This window comes from Ursus arctos, unplaced genomic scaffold, assembly GCF_023065955.2.
Source record: "Ursus arctos isolate Adak ecotype North America unplaced genomic scaffold, UrsArc2.0 scaffold_21, whole genome shotgun sequence".
Lineage (NCBI taxonomy): Eukaryota > Metazoa > Chordata > Mammalia > Carnivora > Ursidae > Ursus > Ursus arctos.
Window position 1 is genome coordinate 3,667,649 of NW_026622886.1, and position 19,964 is coordinate 3,687,612.

Sequence of the window (19,964 nt, forward strand, 5' to 3'; positions counted from 1 at the left end):
TTTCCCCTATATTTTCCTAACCAAGTATTACGTCAGATGTCCTCCCATAGTTGTCTTCTCTCTACACAGTGTTGCCCAGTACATAGAGTAGCTAACTGGTCTGTGTTTTTTCATGGTACTTGTTTCCTGAAAAGACTTGTTCATCTTCGTCACTGAAATAAAAGCACCACGAGGGGCAGAGACTTGGATCTATACTTTCACCTCCAGATCCCCTCCTACCAAATGGGAACTCCCTGTGCCAGTGCCAGCAGCCCTGCTCTGTTCCGGCACCTACCTTTGGTCACGTACAAGTAGAAGAAGTCACAGTAGAAGATGGTTTGTACTACCCCAGACACCACTGCAATCTGGTCGTAGAAGTTCTCCGTCTGGTACCGCCTGATCCAGTTAGCCAGGTAGAGGGCCCGGTAGAGCCCCAGAAAGAACAGGTAGTGAGTAGTAATGGTCTCAGCCTCTCCCGTTTTACTGATCATGAAGAGCTGGGGCAGGATGGCCACTGATTCCAGGTAGATAGAGAAAGTCCACAGGATCTGAGCCAAAGAGAAGTGGCCAGAGGAGGTGGATCAAGACCATGAAGGGGGCCATTTCTTTAAAAAAAAATGTAATTACTAAAATAGTATGTTTACTGGAATAATCTAGTGAAGCAAAAAAGTTTCTGAGATAATCATGTACCATTCCACCCCTGTCTCTGTAAATATAAAATTTTTAAAAGATTGAAGCAAACTGCTTTTTTTTAATATCACATGAATATTTCTTTAGAAGGTAATTTTTAATTGTTGTAGGACTTTGTTGTCTAAACTCATCTTAATTGAAGCCTCGGGACTTGCTGGTAGGTATGTTTTCAGCCCCCCAGGTTCTTGGCCGCAGCCCAGACCTACGGAGTTGAAATCTCAGCCCGGACTGCGCTCTAGCAGCGTCTGTTGGACAGAAGGTCTCAGCAGCCGTAAGTGGTGCTGTGATGCCTCCTTTGTTAACATAATGACTATTTGGATGTGCCCGTTTTCAAATTACCAATTTTTAAACTTGTAACAATATATGAGTAATAGTCACGGCTGTACCAAAAAGCAAGTCCAGATACTACAAAGGATCCAGAGGGAAGGATGTTAGGGAACGTGTTTACCTTTCAGAATTAATACCCTGGGTCCCTTCCCTTACCTCCAGGGGAGTAAAACTGTAGTTCTCAAGAAAGGAGAGGCCAATGACGGGGACCAGAAGAAACTCCAAGCGGAATGTGTCATTCTCACTGTCAAATGTTTTCCGAAATTTCCCATAGATCATGTACACTGTGACATAGGCACAGAGGAGAAAAACCACCTAACAAGGGAAAGAGACACATGGGAATCAAGTCATTTTCCAACCTATTTGCTGGGCTTCCAAGTCCCGTAGTTGGGACCTGACAAACAGAGGGCTAGTGCGCTGCCCCAAGGGGGACAAACTGAAGTGTGCGTGCAATTTCTTTGAGTCATTGGCCTAGATTCTGAAGCGAATGACCCTTTTGTTAAGTAACTCCATGCTTCTAATGGGGACTGATGGCACTAACCATGAAGACTCAAAGGTGCCCAGGCCTTTTCTTACTACAAAGTGTCAGGGAGAAGACCAGGGTTGGTCTCTGGGGATTTAGCAGTGGCTGGAATTCCAGGGCTCTTAACTCAAATCCCTGGACCTGCCTCAGTGACTTGTGAGCATTCTTTTACCAGGAACTGACATCCTTGAATCAGCTGATGCTTGCTCTTAGAAAAGCTCCTCTCCAGCATGTGATGGTTTTATGGTTTGGCCTCTAACCTGCTAGGCCAGAGGTTCTTAAATTTGTGTGTGCATCAGAATCACATAAATGGATGCCTTTTTCCCTCCCGCCCCCAGTTATGGATTTAGTAGGTCTAAGTAGGCCTGAAGATCTGCATTTCTAGCAAGTTCCTATGTGATGCTGATGCTGCTGGTCCAGGAACTCACTGGCCTAGAGAACTCCTATTTGTACTTCAAAACTCAGATTAGTTTCTCACCAGAATGAGGCAAATAAATATACTTTGTGTCACCATAGCCCCATGGGAACACATTCACTGCCACCCACGATCACATGTTCTATAAATGTCTGTGTACCAGTCTCTTTCCCCTATGGGAGGTGATTTCTGTAAGAGGGTCCCGACTTCCTGTCCACCTCCGAATCCCCAGCCCCTAACTCAGGGCCCAGCACAAAACATGCTGGAATGAATGAATGAACCAATGAAGTGGTGATCACTTCCTCACTTCACAAATGGAGAAAATGAGTTCCTACAACTCATTCGGCCATGCTGAGGGCTGGGTCTCCAGCCCCTCCCAGGGCCGTCCAAGTCAGACTCTTGGGCAGAGGAAAGAACTAAGCAAGGAGGTGGTTGCTATTTCTGTGTTGACTTTAAGTAAAGACTGTGATTTTAGAACCTCAGACCGAAGTTCACACAGTTAACACCCCACAGATGACAACACCGTCCATTCCAACAAGATGCCTGGAATCCCAAAGGCACATCTCTGATATGGAGGGGAGAGAGAACTTGCCTTGGTTAAGTATCTGCTGGGTGTGAGGCACTTTACATATATTCTCTCATACAGTCTTCACAGTAGTCCTGCAACATACGTACAACTCCCCTCACACAGCCTTTCTTCCTTAAAAACGGAACTATTAGATGATACGCCCAACTAAAAACTACATTTCCCAGCCTCCTCTGCAGATAAGGATGGTCAGTAATGTGCAGGTGAAAGTCACTGGGTACGGTTTGGAGAAAGCTCTTTACACAGGGCTTGCCCAGCTGGCAGACACCCTATTGCTTTCTCCCCTTCTTCCTCCTCCCTGCCCAGAATGTGATGTGATGGTAAGGAGTTCTAGCATCCATTTTGTGACCCTGAGGCAACCTTGAAGGTAGATGTCACATCTGGACTCTGTATAATTTGCAGGGCCTCTTAAAGAATTAAATTTCAAGATGGCAACAGCAAAGCATTAAACCTGTGTGGGGCTCTCTTGAGCAACGGCATGGGTCACACATCCGTGAGTCCTGGTCACACTAAAGATGATGGAGCAGAAAGTTAAAAGGAGCTGCCATCCCAGCCCTGCACTGCCCACCGCCAGACTCCACGTTACGAGTGAGGTAAAAATAAGCCTTTATCTTATTAAAATAACTCTTTTTAAAAAATATTTTTTATTTTAAAGAGGGAGCACGAGCAGGAGGGGCAGGGACGGAGAATCAAGCAGACTCCACCTGAGCATAGAGCCCGACGTGGGGCTTGATCTCACACCCCCGAGATCATGACCAGAGCTGGAACCAAGAGTTGGACACTGAACCGACTGCCCCACCCAGGCGCCCCTGAAACGATGTTTATTTTAAGTCTCTGTTACCAGCACCCAAGCAGTAACATTCCAGTTCACGGACTCTGAAACCTGTGCTCCTTTCGCTAACCTAGGCCACCTTGAAGAGTGAGGATGGCTGAGGGGCACTGGCTGGCTCCGTCAATGGAGCATGGGACTCTTGATCCTGGGGTCGTGAGTTCAAGCCGCAGGTTGGGTGCAGAGCTTTAAAAATAAAAAAAGAGCTAGGATGACTGATTAAAAAGCTCAGAACATGGCTCACCCCAACATCACCTCTAACGGTTATGGCCCAGAGTGTAAGACATCGGTGCGGAACCAAGAGATGCTCAGTTTCTCCTAAAAAACGGGGCCAGGCTTCAGAGCAACAGCTTCCTTCCACAAAATGAAGTCCAGCCTGGGGACCCGCGCCGTCTGCCCTCCCGCCTCCACGGGCCAGCGCCTGCTGAGCTCCCCCCTGTCCTTTGAACACACCCAGCTTGCTCCTGGCTTCGTGGTCTCTGCACCGGCTCCTCCTCCTGCTTGGAATGCGCTTCCTCTGATCGTCCCACGGCTGGTTCCTTGTGTCTCACACCTTGGCATGTATGTCACCCCTTCAGAGAGGCCCTTCCTGGTCATACTCCCTAAACAGCTTCCTATTCATTCTCTTAACACATCACCCAGTTTTTAAAACCTTTTTTTTTATGGGGCGTCTGGGTGGCTTCATTGGTTAAGCAGCTGACTTTTGATTCCAGTTCAGGTCCTGATCTCAGGGTCAGGAGTTCAAACCCAAGGCTACAAGCTGGGCATGAACCCTACTTAAAATAAATAAATAAATGAATAAATAAATAAATAAGAAAGAAAGAAAAAAGAAAAGAAAGAAAAAAAAAGAAAGGAAGGAAGGAAGAAAAAAAAGAAAGAAAAAGAAAGAAAGAAAGAAAGAGAGAAAGAAAGAAAGAAAGAAAGAAAGACTACTTAAACAAGCAAAAAAACCTTTTTTTAAATTAAAGGAAACGTCACCCTATTTTAATTTTTTGCATAGGTTCATCCCTAACCAAGGTTTTCTTGCTCGTTTTATTATTTGTCTCCCCACTTAGAGTGCAGGTTCCATGCGAACAGCAGCTTCCTACGTCTTCTTCCAGCACCCGGCTCATAGTAGGTGCTCAGTAAACAGCTGTCAAATGGATGTCAGACGAATCATCTCTCTGAAAGCTCAGGGTTCATGTTTGATTTTTTTGCTTATTTTTGCACCATTATAATAGCTAACCCGTACTGACTGTTTAATATATGACGGCTATTGGGGCGCCCGCGTGGCTCCGTTGGTTAAACGTCTAACTCTTGGTTTTGGCTCAGTCGTGATCTCAGAGTCGTGCGACTGAGACTGAGCCCGAGCCCTGCTTTGGGCTCCGAGCTTAGCAGGGAGTCTGCTTCAGATTCTCTCCCTCTGTCCCTCCCTCCCCGCCCCCCCCCCCACGTTCTCTCTCTCTCTCTCAAAATAAATAAATCTTTAAAAATATATACAAGATGGCTACTGTGTATTTGCCTGCATTACCTCATTTAATTCTCACCACAAGCCCTCTGAGGTGAGTACTAGTATTATCCTATCTTGCAGATGAGCAGAGAGAGGTACACAGGGAGGCCAGAGGCCCCGCCCGAGCCCAGGTCCCACAGCGGCTAACGACACAGCCGGGATTCGCATCCAGGCCCGCCGGCCTCCACAGCCGGAGTTCCCAAGCGCACCATCTCAGTTTGTGGGGCTCAGCACGCCCCGCCCCCTTGGCCACCACCCCGCCCTCACCTTCATGACCGTGTTGTAGACGGAGATGAAGTTGGTGAACAGGTCCAGGTACCTGGTGGTGAAGACGAGAGCGAAAAGGATCTGGCTCTTCCCAGAGATGCCTGTGGCCAAAGGAGGACGGGAGACGATGAGAACACAGGCTCTTAGGCCCACCGACACTCAAGAAGCCCAGAGCCCGAGCTGAAAAGGCCTGCAGGGTGTCCAGTCCCACTCAGTGACAACACCCTGTCCCCGCACGGTCCCTCTCTGAGGGTCAGGAAACAGGCCTTCCCGCTGGGGGAGCACAAACACCGAGTTCCCAGCGCCCCGGCATGGGCCTGCCCGGGTTCGGAGCCCGGCTCTGGGGAGGCTGTGGGGTGCGGTGGAAGCTTCTCTTCGCGCCACCCCCAGGGTTCCACTGACGGTCCCCAAAGCTCTGTCTTCGGGAGAGCAACTCACGGACTTTACAGGGTGTCAGTTCACCAGGGAGACCAGAGCTCGTGGAGGAAAAAGCAGGACCGGAGGAGCATTCTGTTTTCTTTTCCCAATTTTAAAAATTAAAAATGCCTTTTTTTTTTAGTTATAAAAGTTATAACTATTTTACCCTTCATAAAACAAAAAACAGAATACAGAGGTATAACTTAAAAAAGCAGGAGTCACCTGAATCCCAGACTCAGTGTGCGTCCTCCCAGATCTTCGCTGGCTCACGTATGACACACACGTGCACACATTAAGTTCACAAAACTGGGGTCATGCTTTTCATGCTATCTCCTCACCTGCTTTGGTCTCTCTTTTTTAACTTTTTATTTTGAATTAATTTTAGATTGGCAGAAGAATTGTAAAGATAGTACAGAGCAGTACACCCTTCACTAGCTGCCCCCAACGTTGACATGTGCTTCATGACAGGACATTTACCAAAACTAAGACATTTGCATTGACACAGCACTGCTGACCAAACTCGGGGCTTTATTCACTTCTCCCGTTTTCCCACCGACACCCCTTTTGTGTCCCACAAGCCAATCCAAGAATCCTCTCTCAGCTGTCATGCTCCTGAATGTCCCTCTGGCCACTTCTGCTACATCCTGGAGGTGGGTCCGGGCCAAGGCGAGCCCAGCCCTACTTCCCGCTCCTCCTGCTGGACGGACAAGCCCACGCCAGTCCGGACACCTCAGCAAACCACTCCCATCAATGATGCCCGCGTTTCTGATCCAAAGGTCGACTCTGTCCTCACTCACCCCACCTCCCCAGAGCCAGCTGACGACGGTGTCTGTTCAGAACCACATCCTTCCTCTGGCTTCTGCGACCATCCACACTGCTGGCTAGCTGCCCCTGGCTGCTCCTGTTCTCACCTCATGGCTGGAGGGCTATCCCGGCTTCTTCCTTGTCCCTGTGCCATCTCATCCCACACGCCAGGGGTGCCCCAGCTCTAGACTCCCCTCTGAGTTCTGACCAAACTCACCATCTCCCCTCAAGCCCCTCCTCCTGTCTCCCTCCTTTGCGAATGCCACCACTGTCCCCTCCATGCTCAAACCAGGAAACCAAGAGCCATCCTTGCGTCCCTCCCCGGTGTTCCTCCCCCTCCATCTTCCCCAGCTCCACTACCCCCACTTCCATGCCCCTTGCCTGCCCAGCGCCCTACCTCAGGGGGTCTCACTGGTCTCCCCAAGTCCGTCCTTGCTGCCAAACCCCTCTATTCCCACTTACCAACCAATGGTGGAACGACTGGGACTTTGGCACCAAGAAGTGACATTACCTGATTAAGGGTCTGGTTCCTTTATTCGCCTAAATGGGGCCTTATCTTTTCCTCTGGTGCTGGACATTTTGGGGAGGGGGACAATTTTAAAGACGGAGGATGAATACTGCTGAAGCCCCTAACATTCTGGAGGGTGCTGGGTCCCCGTGCCGGCCTTCCTACCAGTATGGCAAGCCTGAGCCTCGCACTCATGGTGAAAGGAGCAGCCTCACACAGGTGGGACAGCACGGACGGAAGCTACACAGGACCCAGCGAGAACGTGAGTGCCCCGTGGGGGTCTGGGACTGGGACTTAGAGCGGCGGCGCTGGCTGTGGGTGAGGGAGCCCCCTCCCCCGGCGTGGGGTGTGGAATCCAGGAGCCAACGCTGAGCTGAGGCCAGCTCTGGGCTATGCCTGCTGCCACCCCATCTCACAGAGGCCCCACAGAGAGGTCCTCAGCACCATTTCGGAGGGCCCAGGAGGGGACTCTGGTAGGGGACAATTCGCTACCCACTCCCCCCAACGGCCTTCCCCCACCCCTCCCCTCTCTGCAGCCTCAGCCTGCCAGGTTTCCGGACTTTGCTCACATTTTCCTTAGTGCTTGGGCCCCTGAGCACAAAGGTTTTCACACTCCCTTGAAAGCAGTGAAAAATTTCCACCAGAGCAAGCCACGCACAGAGACCCAAGACACAGAAGAGAACACGAGCTGGTACCTGGCCAGAGTCCCTCATGGGTCCACTGAGCACATAGGGGACCCGCTGCAGCGCTCCCTCCATTTCACAGATGGGGAAACTGAGGTCTGAGGTCACACGGTGAGTCAGTGGCTGAGTGAGAACTAAGCCCCAGTGTCCCACCTCTGTGGGGGGTGGGGAGGATCTCAGGGAGACCTCAGGGAGGGTCTCAGCAGGCTCTGAATCTCAGGGTGGACAGGGCTAGCATCCAGGCACCTCACCTCCTCAGATTCCAACCAGGCCTATGCCAACCCCACTCCGCCACTCCACACACACACAGGATCCACCACCCAGCTGCCCTTTCCCTCTTCCCATAGCACTGAGCACGTCTAACAAACCATATCATTTACTTGGTTGCTCCGACGGTTGCTTGCGGGCAGTGTCCCACTGCTAGAAAGTCGGCTCCCCCAGGCCCGGAGGCTCTGCCCCAGTTGTCCAAGTTATGTCCGGGGCCTAGGGCCGGGCGGACAGAATGAGCTGGGGAACAGCGCCCCCTCCTGGTCATGGCTGCTCATCCCGCCCAGGGCCATCCGTGGAAGTACCGGGACAGGTCCCAGCGAGCTAGATTCCTCGCCTCACCAGAGCTGGGAGCGCCTCTAGGGGCTCCTGCCTCACTTCCCCCCGTGGGAATCTGAGGGGCCATGAGAGCCTATCTCTCCAGAGACCAAAAACTGGAATGGCCTGCAGGTCCAGAACACTCCCTCCGCAATGCCTCTCACGCCAGCGTCCACACCTCACCGCGCCCCGCCCCCCCCCCCCCCCGCAAGCCTCCCAGACTGGCAGACTCCCCGCTGCTCTGTCTCCTCTCTTGGTGGGTCCACACAGCTTTCAGAGTGACCTGCTTCAGGTCCCTTCCGGGCCCCCTCCCCTGCTCCCCAAACTTCCATCACTCCCCAGTCCTGACTCCCTAGCCTGAAATACAAGGCCCCTTCACATTTGGACCACTGGCCCCCTGCCACTCATCTCCCTATGGACCCCCCCCCCCCAAATCGGGCTGCTCGCTCTCCCTGGGGACATGCCCTGCCCTCTGCGACCTGTGGGCTTTTGTACCCCCAATGCCCTCCACACAGCACACCCTTCCTGGGCGACACCCTGCCCGTCTTCCAGGACCCAGCACAAAGCGGCTCCCTCCACGAAGCCTTCAGGGGTCTGCTCTCTGCCTCCTCGCCCCCACCCAGCCCTCACTCATCTCTGTATCCCCTCACCCCAGTGCCAAGCACAGGATGGGTGCCTCCGGGACACCAGCGGGCAAAGATGGCTGCAGGAGGCTTGAGCAGCCTCTTAACGCCCTGAGTCTGTTTGGCGACCCCCAGTCCCGCCGTAAAACTTCTCCAAACCCCCAGCAGGACATCCAGACTGCTGGGCCAAAGGGGGGCCTCTCCTGCCATCCCTGGGCTTCTGCTCAGGGGCAGCCCCGTGCTCACCAGGGCCCAGCCTGGTGTCCCTCCTGCCACATCACAGCCGCCTGTGCCACTCGCAGGCAAGGGAGGGAAGAGGGACCAGCCCCAGGGGCTGTGTGGAGGGGGCAGGGGAGAGTGGTGGGGGAAGGAAAGAGAAGGCCCCGGGAACTGGAGGCCATTTCCTGTGTGCATACCTCCCGCCCCCCCCCACCCCGCCCCACCTCCGGATCCCACTCTGGGCCTAAGGCCTCCAGCTCCTACGGAGCAAAGGGAGCCCCTGGCAGGAGCGAGAGGGGGTCACCTCCTCCTCTTCCCACTAGCGGTGGCTGTGCCAAGGCAGGGGTGGCGCGGGTGAGTGGAGGCACAGCCCACCTCCTCCCTAACCTCCACGGATCCTCCTTCTTTGATATGCTACAACTTCACATCTTCTTTGCAGCTGAGCTGTGCAGAAACAGTTTCAAGCACCGGCGAGCCCAAGTCCTCACCCTGAACGGAAATTCGGGAGCCCCCACCCGGGCCTCGCGGGCAGGCGGCAGCGACCCGCCCGCGCGGACGAGGCGACCCAGGTGGCCCAGCCCCTCCGCCCCCCGTCCCCCGCCGCCCGGGGCGACCCTCACCCGAGCAGCACTTGGACCTCCAGATCTTCCCCAGGAGCAAGATCATGGCTAGGAGGTGGCTCAGGTCGCCGAGGATCCGGAACACGTTCATGGTGCCCCCGGCGGCCCCGCACCGCTCGCCGCCAACTCCCGGGAAACTTTCTGGCGGGCGAGGCGGCTGCCACGTCCCCGGCCCGGCTCTGCGTCCCGCGCGCCGCCGCCCGCGCTCCGAGCGCCGCGCTCCCGGCCGCCGCCGCTCCGCCAGCGCACTCCGGCCGGGCGGTGACGTGGCCGGGCCGGCCGCCGAGCCAGGCGGGCCAGGAAGCGCCGCCGCCCGAGACCCCGCCTCCCGCCCGCCCCAGCGCCGCGGTCCCGGGGCGGGGCGGCCGCGGCCACCCGGGGGCTTCCGGCCGCGGCCTCTGCGGAACCCCCGCGGCCCCCGGGGGCGGCCACCGCGCCCCTCGCGCCGCCTCAGTGCGCTCTTCTGGACCCCGGGTTAACAGGGCGGGGGCCGGGGTGGGGTTCCTCCGGCCAGCGCTTGGGGGCTGGAAGTAGCCCATAAATTTGACCCACGGCCCCTGTCACCATCAACCTGGGGTTCAACTCCTCCTTCCTCGGAGCCGGACACCCCGCCCTCTCACCTGTTCCCTGAGGGAGCCGCCTTGCTCCGCCCTGACCAGTAGGAGGGGAAGGTGGTAAGCCGGGGCCCTCAAGTTTGGAGTCGGGCTGACCGCGGGTCCAGCCTCCCCGCAGTGGGCTCCGGTCTTGGCCTCGGTTGACTCGTCTGTAGAATGAGGTGACTGTATGAAAGATGTCTGTCAGGGAGATCCAGGGCCCCCCTAGTGCTTTCCTCTCCTTGGTACGACAGATGAGAAACAGGAGCACAGGCCAGGACGCTCCAGAGGGCCGGGGTGTTGGCCACCAAGGTGGGAGGCCGGAAGCGTGAAGGTGAAGGACACCTCGGGGCAGGAGTCCTCCCCATGCTGTGTGGCCTGAGCAGGTCCGCCCACCCTCTCTGGGCTTTCCTCTCTGCATCTATAGGAGTGGACCGCCTAAGCTAAGGGCCCTTATTACCGCCCTCCTTTTGACCCCAGTGGGCCCTTGTCCCACGCAGGCCCTTCATCTCTTCCTAAACACTGGCCTCCTCCCACCCCCATGCCCACCACAGCCAGAGAGGCTTTGCTATGATGGAATCTGTCACTCCCCAACCCGTCACCCTCCCATGGCCCGCTCACCATGACTCCCAGGGCAAGGCAGGCCTCTGAGACTCAGCACGTGGTCCGAGGGCCAGCAGCATCTGTCTCACCTGCTGGGAATGCAAGATCCCGAGCCCCACCTCACACGCACTGACTTCGAATCTGCGGTTCAAGAAGATCGCCGGCTGATTCTTGGGCACGTGGAAGTTTGAGAGGCACTGATCTAAACGACACTATGAGGGAGGTACCACTATTATTCCCACTTTACCCTGGGGAAACTGAGGCACCGAGAGGTTAAGTCATTTGCTTAAAGTCACGCAGACACTAAGTAGTGGAGCCTAGATTCCAACACATAGTCTGACTCCAGGGTTTACGCAATTAGTGCGGTTTTTTAAAGATTTTATTTTAAAGTAATCTCTACACCCAATGTGGGGCTAGAACTCATGACCCCAGGATTAAGCATTGCATACTCCTCTGACTGAGCCAGCCGGGCACCCCCAGGGTTTATGCAAATAAATGAACACATTACTCTGTAGGTCACTGTAGGAGATGATCTCTGGTACCAGAGATGGGTGAGCAGGGGTGGGTGCCCATTTGTCAAAGATGCTGCAGTGGGGGCTCCTGCCCTGGCAGGGAGGTTGGGATGACAACAGCCTTCAAGTACGGAGGACTGACTGGGTGCCATGCATGGGTCAGGCACGTTAGTGAGCTCTCTCCATTCAGCCTCGACAGGCACCCTCCCAAGTAGGCTTTGCGTGCTCACTTCGCAGGTGACAGCTATGGAGGTCCAGGGAGGTGAGGTGCGTGGGCCAAGTCTCTCTGGGAGGAGGAGTCAGGCACTCATGTCGGGGCTGTGACAGATTCTCAATGGGCTGCTCTGTCTGTTCCCTGCTCCCCCCTCCCAGTCCTGCCCAGATGCCTCTCTTCCAGCGTCGCCCAGAGAAGGCGGTGGCTATTTAAACCCCTCAGGTGTGGCTACGGTTCTCGGCCCTACCAGCTGGCATCTCCTTCTCAGCGCCCACCTCCTCCCCGAGCCAGGGAAAAGCACGTGCATTTGCCATTTGGTGAAACATCTGTCCTCCTGAGAAGCAGTCCCAACTGCCAGCGGGGGCTGGAACAAGGCTAGTCTCCTTTTCCCTCTCTTTCTCCAGCACCGCCCCCCCCCCCCCCCCGGAGAACTGACCAAGGCCAGGGAAGGTCTGAGAACCATGGTGGTGGAAGGGAGAGAACCCAGGCTGGGTGGCCCCAGGGCCAAGATCTTGTCCTGGGCCTGCCACAGTGGTCTTGAGCCTGCCAAGTCCTCTCCTTGGGCCTCAGCTTTCCCATCTTTAATGGGGATAATAAAGAGGAAAGTATTGCCAACTAGTGACCTGGTCCTCCTGGCATCTAGTCTTTCCAGTCTCCCCAGGAAACCAATACTCTCTCTGTCTCAAGACAGAGAGCTCATCACCCCCATTTTAAAAAGATTGATTGATTGATTGATTTGAGAGAGAGAGAGAGAGAGAGCCCACAAGCACTGGAGGGGGCAGAGGGAGAGAAAAAATTTCAAGCAGATTCCATGCTGAACGAGGAGCCCAACTCGGGGCTCATTCTCACAACCCTGAGACCATGACCTGAGCCAAAATCAAGAGTTGGCTACTTAACCGACTGAGCCACCCAGGCGCCCCATCATCACCCCCATTTTACAGATGAGGAAACTGAGGCTCAAACTTGTCTCTTGCTCCCCTGGGTCACATAGACCCCTCTCCCCAAAGTTCTACCACTCTGTTCTTAGTAATGAGCCCTGCCTTTCTCATACCTACCCCATCTTTAAGGTGGAGCATTTTTCAAAGCTCCCTGTGGAGAAGAGGGAAAATCATGAGCTCATTTAAAACCCTCAGCCCTCGCCCATGCCAGCACTTTGGCCACCTGCACCATCAGACACTCTCTGTCCCTGATGCTGGGTGGTTCTGGGCACGTCCCTCATCCCTGCGAGCCTCACTTTCCCGACACCCCAAATGTGTCTGCTGTAGGAATGCCATTGGGGGGAAGCCAAGAGGGAAATTTCCTTCAGCTGGAAGGGCAAGGGTTCTTTTTTCCTCATTAACAAAGCAAATTGTATATTCAAAGTCAAAGGAGAGAGAACGGGGGAGTAACTCAATTATAGGGAAAAAATGTGTATAGTAATCTCTTTTCCTTCCTGGTCCTAGCTCATTGTTACACTTCACCGCCCTATTGAATATTCTGCCAATTGCCTCAAATTCTGTGCGGAAGGAGAGTGTGGATGTAAAGTGAGAACCACTATCCTGAGGATACTTCACCGCCTAATTGGCTGCCTTTCGCTGGGCAGGGCCCTGGAAAGAATGGGGAGCTGTGGGTCCCTGCTCCTGGGACTCCCTGCAGGTCAGTAGGGGCCGCTGTGGCTTCCTTACACGCATACACGAGTGGATGCTCCCCTGTGGAAGGAAAGAACTCTTCCCAGGCAGCCCGAGGTCCCACTCCAGGGGCTCGGTCAAGTCCATTCCCTAACCTGGGCTGAGGGCAGCCATTCTCTTCCTGCGGTTCTGCCCCAGGTGTTTGGGAAGCACCCCCCTCCCCAATATCTTTTGAGGGACATGCAGCAGGGCAAGTGCAGTCCAGTTTTTGCACAGCAGGAAACCAATGTGCCAACCCTCTCCTCCACTGTCGGATCCAAGCATATTTGTAGAATACCAGCTGTGTGCCGGTGCCTCACAGGTTGAACCTAGAGGCAGCCTCGAGGAGCCCTTGGGGCACTGTGGGTGGTGGTGTCTGTGCATGCATTAAATATAGCACAGATGGGAGTAGTTACCCTGGGTTGGCAGAGAGTGGAGAGGAGGATTGCAGTTAGGAAGGCTTCAGATGATGCCCCAGTGGGTTTTGCAGGATGAGTAGGAGCTTGCCTGAAGGACAAAACCTGGGAGAAAGGAGTAGGAGTCCCAAATAGAAGTAACTAGGTGCAAAGCACAGAAATATGATACAACCCACTCTCCCAGCACATTTTATTTGTACAACTCTTTAAAAGAGGCCAATAAATGGGAAAAGAGAGGGGAGGGGGGAAGGACGAATGTCAAGGTTAGACAGATCTTTGTCCAAGTCTCAAGTTTCACCACTTACTGATGAGCTGTCGGAATCTGGGCAATTCGTTTTATCTTTTCAAGTCATACTGTTCTCATGGGTAACCTGGGTATAAACCAAGTACTGACTTCGTAGGTTAGTTATGAGAGTCGAAGTTAGCTAGGTACCTAAAGCGCTTTGCAAGGAGTAAACCACTCAACAAATGTCAGTCCCTTGCTCCCCTTTACGGGACACCGAGGCCCAAAGAGGGCCCGTAAAGCAGAGCCAGGAGAAAACACAAAAATTCTGTGTTCTCAGAAGGCGAGCACTCCCTCGCCGGTTTATTCCAGAAGTGCAAAAAAAGACAATTAAAAATAACCTCTGGGCCCGAGGAAGCCTTCTGGGGCGTTAGAAGTGTTCTGTATCTTGCTCGAGTGGTGATTACACGGGTTTTATGCATATGTAAAAATCCATCGAGCTGTACTCTTAAGACGTATTACAGTTTGTAAGTTACACCTCAATTAAAAGAAAAAGAAAAACATAACAAACCTTGCGACGCGGCCTCCCTTCGCCAATGGCGACAGCTGTCTTTCTGAGACACCAAAAACCACTCTGCGAGCGGGGCAAGCCCAGTGCCCTGCGCTCGGAGTCGTGCTCCGCGCGCCTCGGCCGCGGCGAGGTTCCCAAGGCAACGGCAAGCCGCTCGCCGCGTCTCCCGAGTGACGAGGCGTCAGCGAAGACCCGGAGGCCGGATCGAGGAACCGGAGCCACGGAGCGAACGGTGCGCGGGGGTTGTGGGGTGGTGGCTGGAGAGAGATGGTGGCTAGCCAAGGGCGGAGGGGAGCGACTGGTGCCCTTCGTCCTTGTGCTGGCATTCTTGAGGGCCTCTGGCAACCACCGCTCCCTAGCCCTGTGGCCACAAACTGCTGGGTGAATACACCCCTGGGATTCACTCTCAGCTTTCCAGGTGGAGAGATGGACCGCCTGGCTACTCCCCAATATCACAGAGAGAGGCAGGGACCCAAGCAAGCCCCAGTGGTCTGCTTTCCAGTTTCTGCAGTCCGGCCAAGTGGAAGGCTCGTAGGTAGAGCTGGGTGCGGGCACCTTCTTGGGCTCTGGTTCCAGCTCAGCCAGGAGCTTGCTGTGTGGTCTTCAAGTCCCCTCTCCTGCCTGTGTCGCAGAGATGCGACAGCACCACCAATATCTCAGAGTAACTCTTACCAAGTGTGTGAAATTACGAGTGTCAAAGTGGCTTATAAACTGTAAAGTGTTGCGCACCTGTTAAGGACCATCGCTGCTGCCACTCTATTGTCTTCTTGTCCTCATCATCAGTCCAGCCCCAGCTGCAGGCTCGGTGACAACCAGATGCCCCGTGAACCTGGGGCTCCCAACTCTCCATGCCCAGAGGTTTGCAGTCTCTGGGTGAGAGTTCCCTCCAGGATGTCCCCCTTCCCGAAGAATGGACCCAGCGTAGCTCTCCCAGGCCCCAGGGATCCTTGGATCCCCAGACCACCTACTAGAGGGATTCACAGAGACAGCAGCCTCCACTCACCCTTCTGTAACCCTCCTCCTAATCTCCTACCCCGTAGCTGGATCTAGAAGTCCCCCACCAAGTGAGGATGTCTGCAGAGTCCAGGACGTGGCTCCTGCCCAGAACCTGATGGTAACACCATTTAACGCTCTTTGGATGCCACATGCTGGGCATGTGTTTGTACGGTCGTGTATTCGTGAGCTGTGAGACCGTATACACATCGGGGTGCGTGTGTGTACACGGGCCAGGCATGCACGCACGCACTGGTGTTTGTGTGTACTTGGGATTCATACTGGAGTATGTGTATGTAAATGTGTGCATTTATGGCTGCGTGCCGTGTGCCCGCAGGTGTGTGTTGTGTATTTGAGGCATATGTGTTCACCCGTGCATCTATTTGTGTCTTTGGTGAATATGCCCGTCAAGGGGGCATCTGGGGCCTGCACTTGTGTGCACAGGTGGGTGTGTCACACTGGGAGGGCTGTAATTGTGCACGTGTAGGAGTGTGCTGGGGATTGTGGGTGCAGGGGCTCTTTTCTCCCCCGTCTCCCCTCATCTGGGTGACCTTCCTCCAGCTGAGGGCTGTGGCTGAGACCACAGGCATGCCCAGACTAGCTCTTGCCCCCCTGCAGACCAGGGGCTGCCCAGGTCATCGGCTTGCGCCAGTCTTCGGGCAGTACAGGCAGTGGGAGCAAGGGCGGGTGGGTGAACCTGGGTCCAGGGCTCGTGTGCCACCCCCTCCCCTCCTGGCCTCCTCCCCTCCCCACAGCAGGAGCAGCAGCGGGAAAGGTTGGCGGAGGGGGGCTATTTTGGGAGCGTCTCCTTAGCAACAGCTGCCACGGCCGTCTGTGGCGGTTTCTCTATAGGTGCTAAAATATTCCACCCTGGTGACTACTGAGTGCTGGGGGGTGGGCGAGGGTAGGAGTGGAGGACGGGAGAGACCCCTGCAATCTTCCATTCCCAGGGCATAGCCTGCTGGGATGGGTCTTGGCCCTCTGGACTCCCCTTGCCACTTTCCCCCTCATCGGTCCCCACCCCTCACGGCTGCTGGGACTTTAGAGTTCGGAGGCAGGCCAGCTGTGTCCTGGTCCGATTTCTAATCTAAGCAGCTGGGCTGCCTCTGTTTGTCCCATCTACAGAATGGGTTGGCCAGACTTTAAGGAACTCTCTAAGTCCCAACCCCCTAGACTCTGTGACTCTGGCATATTGAAGGGGCCCGTCTGGTGTACGTCCCCTGCGCCTCCCCCCGCTTGGCCTAGGCCCTCTCACCTGCAGTCCTCCCGGCCCTCTGCACAGGCTCTCAAGGGCTCTGTGGGACCAGGGAGGCCTGGCTGGGCTCCCAGAGTGAGCCAGTTCGTGAGTGCTCTGCTGGCCTGAAACGACCTTTCCCCCAAAACTGGGAACCGATTCACTTCTGGCTCAGACCCTTGTTCACTCCCACTCAGACCCTGGGCAAGGCACGTCCTCTCTCTGCATCTCCATTCAGTTTCCTCACCTGTGAACCAGGGATAGTCAGAGTCTCCCTCATGAAGACATTGTGAGAATCAGATCTGAGAATGGAAAATGGGCCGATGTCCAGTTTTTTGCCATCATTACCCATCAAACTTCAGAGCAAGTCTCACCCTTCCAGAGAGCTGTCCCTGGCTATGTAACAATATGACCCATGCCTCAGTTTCCCCATTGGTAACAAGCACCTGGATCATACAGTTCTTGTAAGGGTTAAATTAGATGATGCCTGTGAAGGCCCAGAATGGTGCTGGGCTCATGGTATCACCCCAGGGGGGGCCTGTTCTCACTCCTTCCGGGGGGCGTTTCTGTGTTGAATGATGACAAAGTCTACTTGCCCTTTGGGGACCCAGTCCAGACTGTCCCATATCACAGATGAGGCTTCTGAGGTCCAGAAAGGATAAGCAACTTGCCCAGGGTCACCCTGGTTCTGACATGCAAGCCTCTCTCCCCTGCACACCTGTCTCACATTCCTCCCCACCTCCACCTTCCCACCCCTGCCCTTCTCAAATACAGGCTGGACAATGGTAAATTCTCCCCCAGTCTTCTGTCATCTCAACAGTGGGACTATTATCCTATGCCACGACAGGGTGTCATACAGATGAGGACACTGAGGCACAGAGAGAGGTGAGCTGCCCAGAGTCACACAAGGCTTGGAGGGGAGGGACACTTTTTCCTGGGGTCCCTGAACCTCTCTCTGGCTGGAGCTGCCCTTTCTGCCTCTCCCCACCTCCTCCCAGTCCACCCTTGGCCTCCACCAGACCCTCCTTAGAGGAGATGAGCAAGGCGGCGGGGGGGGGGGGGGTTTGCAGCCCCAGGACTAGCAAGTGACCATTACCAAATGTTTCCTTTCAACCCTACGACGTCACAGCCACCAGGCCTCCCCCTCCCATCAACCAGAAGTCACTGTCCCTGAGCCCCCACCTTTTCCTTAAACTTGTGCCCAGTGACATCGAGTCAGGACTGATCGCACAGGAACAGAGGATCTGGATGTGCAGATGCGTCTGTCTCCATCCCCCCGCACCCCACATCTCCAGGGCCCCTGGCTAGGTGAAGACACCACAGGTCATTCGCCTCACCTGCAGCCTCCCAATTTCCACGGAAAGATGTGATGGTGACCAGGCACTTATGTGACCCAGGATTCAGATCGCTGAAGTCCGTCCATCCGTTCACACCGAAGACGCACGTGAAGGAACGCCAGTCCTGGCTGCCTGCTTGTGAGGACACCGCAGAGTAATGAGGGAGATGGCCATGGAATGGCTCATCCGCTGCGGGGCTCTGCGCAGTGTTGAAGGGAGCCCTGAGAAAGGATGGTCCCGTTTACTGAACACCTACTCTGAGCCGTGACTTTCTTGTGCACCTGCCTCCCCTAATCTGCCCCTGTGAGGGGAGGGACTGTTAGGGACCCCATTTTACAAACCGGTTTGATACAAAATTGGAGTAGCAGGGCCGGATGAATGAGTGAGTGGGTAATGAATGACTTCTGCTGGGGGCATCAGGAGGCCCTCCCCGGGGAAGCAGGGGGGAGACTGGGCTGAGAGAGCAGCAGGCATTCTCTGGGCAGAGAAGGAGGAAGGGCACTTCAGGCAGGAAGAACAGCACGGGCAAAGGCAGAGAGGTGCGGAAGCATCTGGTATGTTCTGGAATCTGTGGGAATCAGGGTGTATGTGTGGGTATATAGGGTGCTGGGTAAGGTGGGGCCTGACTGTACATCATGCTGAGGAGTTGGGACTGGATCCCAACTGGAGGTGGGGAGGATCCACAGAGAAGAGAGACAGTCATGGTGGTTAGTGTGTTGGACACATGCTCGGGGATCAGCTTGGAGAAGACGCTGGAGATTTTGTCTTCAAAAAATTCTCAATCCGGCTTTGGGGTGCCTTAGTCTCTCTGCCTCTTAACTGAGACTAGCCACAGATGGCCAAGCTCCCAGGGAAGTTCTTCTGCTGTCTAACAATAGGTGCTCTCTCCTCCTCCACCCTAGAGAAGGAGCACTTTCCCTCCTCAGGGGTCGGGGTGAGTGGCAGGGTGGCCAGGGAAGTGGCTGGCTGGGGGGGGGGGGGGGACTGTGAGGTGCTGGGGACTGCTACCCATAGCCCAGAATGTGGGGCCCAGACCTGGGGCACACTCAGACCGGGATCCTTCCTTGTAAAGACAGTTTGGAGTAATAGGGACACAGAGAATAAGAGACTGGGGTTTGGTCCGGCTCTGCCACCTCTGGGTGACCTTGGACAAGCTCATGACCCTCTTTGGCACTCAGTCTCCCAGTCTATAAGATGAGGGTTGCTGTCTAGGTGACTGTGATGGTCCCTCCAGCCATGCCACCTCGGTCTGCCGGAGCACAGTGCGTAGGGTCCTTAAGTGCCGGTACTTCAGGAGGGGAAGGGGATCGCTGAGCAAAGTGGCCGGGAGCCTCCGAACCCAGGACAGACCCTCTCCCACTTACCCCCTTCCCGGCCCAGAGGAACCCAACCGACCTGCCCCTGGGGGCTAGAAAACCCGGAGCGGATCCTCGGAATGGGTTCTGGGAGGAGCGCTCCTGGAGGGAGGAGGAAAACCCGGGCAGGATCCGGGGCAGGAGCGGGGCCCAGCAGCCCCCAGCCCCCGGCCCTGCCCCACGCGGCCGGCCGACCGAAGGGGCTTTGAAGACCCGCTGGGCCGCGGGGAAGGGGCCGGGCCGGCCCGGGCCCGGCGGGCCGCCCGGGGCCCGGGGGCCCGGGGGGGGGGGGGCGCGCGGCCTCCGCACTGGGGCGCGGGTCACGTGTGAGGAGGGGCGAAAGTCTCGCAAAGCGGGGCGGCGTGCCGCGAGTTGGGAGTTCTCGGCGCGCCGCGGGCGGCGGGAGCTCGGGCTCCCGGGCGAGCCGGGGACGCGGCGGAGGCGCGGGCCTGGGTCCGAGACAGCGGGGGCCGCACCGAGAGTGGGAGGGAGAGAGAGACAGACAGAGAAGGACAGACGGAGACCGGGAGGAGGACAGAGACGCGCAGGGGAGAGAGACAGGGCAGAGGCGGAGGGAGGCAGGGGAGACACTGGGAGGGCGGCCGGGAGAAGACAGAGACCCCGCAGGGAGAGACGGAGACACCGGCACGGGGACCGAGGAGACCGGCAGAGGGACAGAGGGACAGAGACCCAGGGGGGCAGC

The 19,964-nt window shown here is 55.7% G+C and overlaps 1 protein-coding gene and 1 long non-coding RNA gene across 2 annotated transcripts in view; one reads left to right on the forward strand and one right to left on the reverse strand.

The window, feature by feature from the left end:
- KDELR3 (KDEL endoplasmic reticulum protein retention receptor 3) overlaps nucleotides 1-9,814 on the reverse strand; it is a 12,448-nt gene extending 2,634 nt beyond the window's left edge. Inside the window, exons 1-4 of the mRNA XM_026479630.4 lie at nucleotides 9,565-9,814; nucleotides 5,106-5,206; nucleotides 1,153-1,311; nucleotides 275-527 (exon numbers count right to left, since the gene is read on the reverse strand). Of these exons, the coding sequence (XP_026335415.2) occupies nucleotides 275-527; nucleotides 1,153-1,311; nucleotides 5,106-5,206; nucleotides 9,565-9,655 (604 nt within the window). The 5' untranslated portion in view covers nucleotides 9,656-9,814. The remainder of the gene's footprint in view (nucleotides 1-274; nucleotides 528-1,152; nucleotides 1,312-5,105; nucleotides 5,207-9,564) is intronic.
- Nucleotides 9,815-11,940: 2,126 nt separating this feature from the next.
- LOC113241778 (uncharacterized) lies at nucleotides 11,941-18,691 on the forward strand. Its single transcript, XR_003311703.4, has 4 exons — nucleotides 11,941-14,574; nucleotides 15,383-15,456; nucleotides 17,344-17,454; nucleotides 17,775-18,691. It is a non-coding gene; the product is annotated as an uncharacterized LOC113241778 (long non-coding RNA).
- The last annotated feature ends 1,273 nt before the right edge of the window (nucleotides 18,692-19,964 follow it).